Below are 7,500 nucleotides of genomic sequence, written 5' to 3' on the forward strand. Positions count from 1 at the left end.
AGAGAGAACAAAAGAAGAGAGAGAGAGAGAGAGAGAACACAAGAAGAGAGAGAGAGCGAGAGAACACAAGAAGAGAGAGAGAAAGAGAGGGAGAGAGAGAGAGAAAGAGAGCAAGAGAACACAAGAAGAGAGAGAGAGAGAGAACACAAGAAGAGAGAGAAAAGTGTGCTTGAGCCAGAGAAGTGTGTTATTGTAAAGCTGGGCCTGAGGCTGTGGGCACTTCTTGAGGAGGGGTAAAGGGGGTTTTCACTGAGCTGAGCTTGGCCCTGTCAGCATCTTAGCAGGCTCTGGGCTCACTTTTAAAGGGGCCTGCCCACCAGATAAACAGCCCTTTATGGCTTAGCGGAGTTTTTGCAAGCTGGCTAAATCACACTGATGTGTGTGTTTTGTCTTATGCATCAGCTTATGCTGTGAGGGCAATTCAACCCCTAAATAAAAAGAAAGTACATTTCAATGGGATGCATCCAATTGTAGATTGACTGGAAAGTCTTGAGTCTTATTTGAGCGATCTCATCGATTTGATATATAGTTAGCATCACTTACTCAACAGATCAATGCACACGTACCACACTCACCTCCTTCATATTAGAATAGAATAGAATAAAATAGAATATATTTATTTGTCATTGCACAAGTGCAACAAAATTGAGGTGGCAGCTCTCAGACTTGCCCAGAGTGCTATTGAAAAATAAAAAAACAAAAACAATACAAATATATACAATATAACTATACAAATGTACACTATGAATACTCAGCATAAGTAAAACAAGTTAAAAAAAAAAAACACAAGACATATTACACATCAAAGAGACAAATACAGGTTAGTTTTGTGCATTGTTACTGATGTTACTGAGTTTCATTTTAATCCAGATACTGCTTACATATCGCCAGTCTTCCATCCACTGGACAAATACATTTATATATGTGAATCGGGAAATGCATTTGTGAATCCCGTCACATTTGATTTGTGAATTTTGTGAAACTATTCTAACTCCATAGTTTATCAAATGAAAGGAGGAGTTGTGTTTTACGTACATAGCCCTGTTAATTCTTCTGAAGATGAGAGATGAGAGATGAGTACGTCATGTTACTGAGTCAGGAAGCAGAAGTAGCAGATGGCCGCTTACTGGCTCCTGTCCAGTCCTCACACACACACACACACCCTCACACACACCGTCACTGCGTGGGCGGCAGCTAACAACAAGCCAGATACACACCAGATCAGAGCCACATTTGTACCGTACCAGAGCCACAGCCGCAGCAAAATCAGAGCAGCAACCGAACCGGATCAGGGCTGCATCCACACCGCATCAGAGCCACATCCAGACCGGATCAGAGCCGCATCCACTTTGTAGCCAATGGAAACTAGCCTTTTGGCTACAATTGGGTGCATTTCCATTTTAATGTTTATTAATGTAATTCAACAAATCAGAGCCGCATCCACATTGAATCAGAGCCGCATCCACATTGAATCAGAGCCGCATCCACATTGAATCAGAGCCGCATCCACATTGAATCAGAGCCGCATCCACATTGAATCAGAGCTGCATCCACATTGAATCAAAGCCGCATCCACATTGAATCAAAGCCGCATCCACATTGCGTCAGAGCTGCATCCACATTGAATCAGAGCTGCATCCACATTGAATCAGAGCTGCATCCACATTGAATCAGAGCTGCATCCACATTGAATCAGAGCTGCATCCACATTGAATCAGAGCTGCATCCACATTGAATCAAAGCCGCATCCACATTGAATCAAAGCCGCATCCACATTGAATCAGAGGTCCTTCCCAGGGTTTGAGTGTTGTCTGGATGGAGACTCTGTGTCTGCTGCGTTTGCATAAGCAAGCCTCGTCTGAGTGGCATTTCATTCGGCTCCGTTTGTTTCAGGACTCCCAGTGCTGGTTTCTGTCAGTGGTGAAATGGGTGCTTTATTACCGGGGCCTTTGGGAGACTCTTTGAAACCTGAGTGTCTGGGTCTTTGTGGGAGCTACTCACACTCACACACACACACACTCTCTCTCACACACACACACACACACACACACACACACACACACACACACACACACACACACACACACACACACACACACACACACACACACACAGAGTTGGCTCCACAACGGGATAGCCCTGAATAGGAGTGTTAGGCTCTGAAATATGTTTACAGTGGGGATGTGTCCAGGACAACTGTCTTGTCGTTTCAAAAGCTCTAGCGCTTGTTGGGTGAGAGTCAGGGGGGTAGGGTGAGGGGGGGTAATTCCCCCTGCAGTGTTTTGTTTTTGCTTGGAGTGCGGTTAGATGTACTTAGAGTGTTGCCCTGTCCTTCACCTCGGCCTGAAAGGAATCTCTATAGTTGAGACACACACACACACACACACACACACACACACACACACACACACACACACACACACACACACACACACACACACACACACGCAGACAGACTCAGAGAGTGAGTGTGAGAGAGCAACCGAGACAGAGCATGAGTGTGTGTGTGTGTTTGGGGGGGTGGTGGTGGTGGTGGTAGAGACAGAGACACAATTAGGTTAATGCTGCATCCTGTATAGAGCCCCAATAAAGGGCCATTTGCAGTAATGCCTTTAGTCTCAGGAGGGCTTTCTAATGAAAGGGGAAGGTTGTGGGTTGGAGATGCATCAATCTGTGTGTGTGTGTGTGTGTGTGTGTGTGTGTGTGTGTGTGTGTGTGTGTGTGTGTGTGTGTGTGTGTGTGTGTGTGTGTGTGTGTGTGTGTGTGTGTGTGTGTGTGTGTGTGTGTGTGTGTACGTGGAGTCACATCAGCTGTGGGACAGAGCGGGGAGGGGACGGAGGGGACAGGGCAGGGCAGGGCAGAGCAGGGCAGGCTGGGGGACTCTATTAGCTGAGTGTCCCATCGGGAGTGTGTGCTGTGTGTCCTGGCTGGGTCTGTGTGTTTCCCAGGAGACGGTTGTCAGCCACAGGAGAGGAGGACAAAAGGAGCCTGTGAGAGAAGAGAGATAGACTGGGCGGGTGACAGAAGAGGGGAGAAAGATAGATAGAGACGGAGAAAGAGGGGAAATGGAAAGAGAGAGAGAGAGGCCATGGCGAGGAGAGAGAGGGGGGGAAAGAGAGTGGGGCAGAGAGAGAGAAAGACAGAGGGGGGAGAGAGGGAAGGAGAGAGAGAGAAAGTGAGAGGGAAGGAGAGAGAGGGGGGAGAGAGAGAAAGACAGAGAGGGTGAGAGAGAAGGAGAGAGAGAACGAGAGAGAGGGGGAGAGAGAGAAGGAGAGAGAGGGGAGAGAGAGAGAAAGACAGAGGGGGTGAGAGGGAAGGAGAGAGAGGGGGGAGAGAGAGAGAAAGACAGAGGGGGTGAGAGGGAAGGAGAGAGAGAAAGACAGAGAGGGTGAGAGGGAAGGAGAGAGAGGGGGGAGAGAGAGAGAAAGACGGAGAGGGTGAGAGGGAAGGAGAGAGAGGGGGGGAGAAAGAGAGAGAGAGATATGAGCAGGCAGGGATAATTGATGACATGCGTTTTGAGGCTACAAAGGCTGAGACGCTGAGGGTCAGACGAAGGTCAAGAGGCGAAAAAAAAACACCTCTGGTAACTCATACTGCTCACGCCATGCCCAGCAGGGGAACTGAAGAGAACACCTAACCCAGAAATGTAGAACTCTGTGAACGATTGCATTTCATTTCAATGACAAATGTCCACACACACACTCTCTCTCTCTCACATACATACACACACACACACACACACACACACACACACAGACATGTAGAACTCTGTGAACGATTGCATTTCATTTCAATGACAAATGTCCACACACACTCACACACACACACACTCTCTCTCTCTCTCACACATACACACACACACACCCACACACAGCCCCCCACACACAAACAAACTCTCTCTCTCACACACACACACACACACACACACACACACACACACACACACACACACACACACACACACTATGACAATCTAACAGAAAGCTCTAGCGTCACTCTGGTGGCATTCATCCTGCTGTATTGGCATCGGCCGTACGCACTTAATATACAAGGAAACCAGCCTGGCCTGGCTGGCACGTAAGGGCACCTTGAACCAGACCTGGGTGGCTTTAAATGCCAGTCAGGTTTAATGTAGTACTTCATCTGTTTCTGTATATGGAAGAGAGAGAGGGAGAACGCGACAGAGAGAGAGAGAGAGAGAGAGAAAGAAAGGACATTGAGGAAGAAGAAGAAGCGAGAGAGAGAAAGTCATTCCACTGTGCAAGGACAGATCAGCAGCACTTAGCTTTATTAAAGGCGAATGGCATGTGGCCAGCTGGGTGGAATATTTCATGTCTGCGGTGGGTGTGTGCTCCAGCAGGTTTCACTCTGATAGCCACACACTGGGGTGCTTACACTGGCTTGATAGGTGAGGGTGACAACGACAGAGAGAGAGAGAGAAAGAGAGAGGGAGAAAGAGTTTCATGGAGAGGGGAAGAAAGATACAGAGAGAGAGAGAGATACAGAGAGAAAGAGAGAGAGAGAGAGGTTAGACAGAGGTAGACAAAGATGGTGAGAGAGAGAGCTTCAGACAGTTAGCCTTTCATCTTTAAGAAGGCAGAGCTGTCAGCCTGCGTCTCTCACAGCTGCCCAGACTGAGCAGACAGACCTCCTGGGTGGGGAGCATGAAAGGAGGAGAGGGATGAGTGATGGGAGATCAGAGGCAGGAAATGCATTAGCACCAGACACAGCCACTGCTCCCAGACCAGACCAGAGCAGAGCAGAGCAGACCAGAGTAGCTCACGTAAGGGCCAGAGTACGAAGCAGAGCGCTTAACCGCAGGTCGGGTAAAAATGCTAATACTGTGGCCGGAGAGTGCAGTCTGAGCCAGACAGCCAACACCCAAAACACGTCAACAACACACACACACGCCGACACACACACACGCCGACACACACACAGAGTGAGTTGTTTACATTTTGGTGGAAAACATGAGCTGTGTCCAGTGCAGTATTTGCCTCTTAGAGCTGAAATATCAAGTCAAGTCTTGCTTAGAAAACTTCAGGCTTAGGCTGACACAAGTGCGAGTAATTCAGCTTGCAGCAGTTGTAGTAGAATGCTTGTGATTGAACAGAGCGGAATTAATAGTAACAAACACACACACACAAGTAATAACCAATCATTTATTTATTTTTAATAGTAATAACCACTTTGCCATGGAAAAACGCTGCCTAAAAGTGTGATTGCCATGGAAACGCTGCTTAAACGTGTGATTTGCTTCTGTTTGTGTGCAGGCCCTCATTCAGCTGCCAGTCTACATCTCTCAGTGTGAGGAGGTGCGTGTGTTCTTCGAGACACGCCCCGAAGACCTGAACCCCCCCTCTGAGTAAGTCTCACCCCGGCAAAGACATTAAGGCCAGGCCAGACTAAGCGGATTTTCATACTTTCCGGAAAATAACTTGACCAACTGGCCTCCCGGCCAGATAAATCTGCCATTTGGAGCGTTACTTTCCGCCAAGGTTAGAATCCCCTCTCCAGAGTGACTAAACCCGAATACGTTCCGGAAAGTATGAAAATCCGCTTAGTCTGGCCTTGCTCTTAGATAGGAGGAGTATGACCTCACACTCTAGTGCCCGGCAATAATGTGGTCTGTGTGAATTAGCCCACAGTTTTTATTCGGTGTTTCATCATCCCATGATCGTTAAAATAAACGACAAGAATAAGATTCAGTGCATTAAGTTCATACGTTTGTCTCGTATCCATGGAAATAAGCGCGACGGAGAGCCCTTGTGAAACAGGCGAGCTGTGAATGTCCTCCCTAATCTTTTCTAATTCTGCGGCTCCCCACATTCGGAGTGTGGGCTTCCACCGCCCACTGCCCCTCTCCAGGATGGCGTGGGTTTAATCTGTCTTCTGCGCCCGGCACAGTGGCACCAACTGTCTGATGCATAGGTTCACGTGGCCGTACAACTTGTGGCATTTTCATCAGAGGAAAATGTCACATAGCCTCCTGAGAGACAGACAGACAGACAGACAGACAGACAGACAGACAGACAGACAGACAGACAGACAGACAGACAGACAGACAGACAGACAGACAGACAGACAGACAGACAGACAGACAGACAGACAGACAGACAGAGACACTCATATGCCTTGCTTCACTTACCTGCAGCCTTTTGAGACACAATTTAAGACGGTGAAAAACACTTCGCACGTTTCCAAAAAAAAAGAAAATATTACAGACATTGTTGTGTCAACAGCTAACATGCAATTAGAGCGTGCCAAGGCAGGGTAATAAAGGCACCATGGTGTTTTCCTGCTCACCTGGGTGCAGTTTGGTGCTGTCCTGGGAATGTCTGCCTGCCTGCCTGCCTGTTTTTGACTGCCCTCGCAGTAACACAACACAGCACAGCACCAGGTGCCAAGACGCCCTAAAACGACCAGCGTAGAGGAATGTGGCAGGGAGGGGGGGTTGGGGGGAGGGAGGAGTGCTGTCCACACACTTGTCTAAAACCGACTGAAACATGTGGGATAAGCGACACACAGGATGGAGTCTTCAGGGAGGCCTTGGTATGAAACAGAGGTGTGTGTGGAGCCATGTGTAGGAAGAGCAGACTCTGCCTCTAGGCCAAAGAAGTTGTGTGTGCTCAAAGTAACTCTAATTGAGGAGCAGAGTGGTGCCAACACCAAGGTCACAAATCTCTGGGAGTACACGACGTTTTGATAAATATGCAGATTCGACGCTGCAAGTCACTATGGATGAAAGCATCTGCTAAACAGAAGAAATATGTAAATGGGAGTGCTATGATACAAATTCTTGCCAGGAGAATGATAATATAGAGGTCGTCAGCGCCTGGAAAGCTTCCCAGTCTCAAGTGCTTATCTATTAAGGCTTGTTGCTATGGACACACATATTCCTGAAGGAAGAAAACTGAACAAAGAACCTTGGTTCGTCCTTTACTGAAACGCTCCTTGTGCTCTCCCCCCTAATTCAGTCCTACATATTTAGCATTGTGTCCTTATGAGTGTGCTAGTTGTCTGTCTGTCTGTCTGTCTGTCTGTCTGTCTGTCTGACGTGCTGGGAGTGTGTAAGTCCACAGACACATAAGGCACCAGGAGGGGGACGAGATGCTCTCTCAGTCAGCGTGATTGCATTAGCAGACGGGAGGCTGCAGTTCCTCTCAGCTCTGAGGCTCCTGCCTCTCTCAGACGCCCTCAGACTCTCTCATACGCCCTCAGACGCTCACAGACGCTCACAGACTCTCTCAGACGCCCTCAGACGCCCTCAGACTCTCTCAGACGCTCACAGACTCTCTAAGACGCTCACATACGCTCACAGACTCTCTCAGACTCTCTCAGACTCTCTCAGACTCTCTCAGACGATCACAGACTCTCTCAGACGCCCTCAGACTCTCTCAGACGCTCACAGACTCTCTCAGACGCCCTCGTTATTATTATTATTATTTTTATTATTTTTATTATTATTATTATTATTATAATTTCTAAAATAGGGGACCA

At 48.0% G+C, this 7,500-nt stretch overlaps 1 protein-coding gene across 1 annotated transcript in view; it reads left to right on the plus strand.

The window, feature by feature from the left end:
- Positions 1–7,500, plus strand: part of sh3pxd2b (SH3 and PX domains 2B) — a gene marked incomplete at its 3' end in the record, with an annotated part of 48,362 nt that overhangs the window by 22,322 nt on the left and 18,540 nt on the right. Inside the window, exon 5 of the mRNA XM_080849577.1 lies at positions 5,274–5,365. Within this exon, the coding sequence (XP_080705703.1) occupies positions 5,274–5,365 (92 nt within the window). The remainder of the gene's footprint in view (positions 1–5,273; positions 5,366–7,500) is intronic.

Source organism: Sprattus sprattus (genome assembly GCF_963457725.1).
Source record: "Sprattus sprattus genome assembly, chromosome: 1".
In the NCBI taxonomy this organism is placed as follows: domain Eukaryota; kingdom Metazoa; phylum Chordata; class Actinopteri; order Clupeiformes; family Clupeidae; genus Sprattus; species Sprattus sprattus.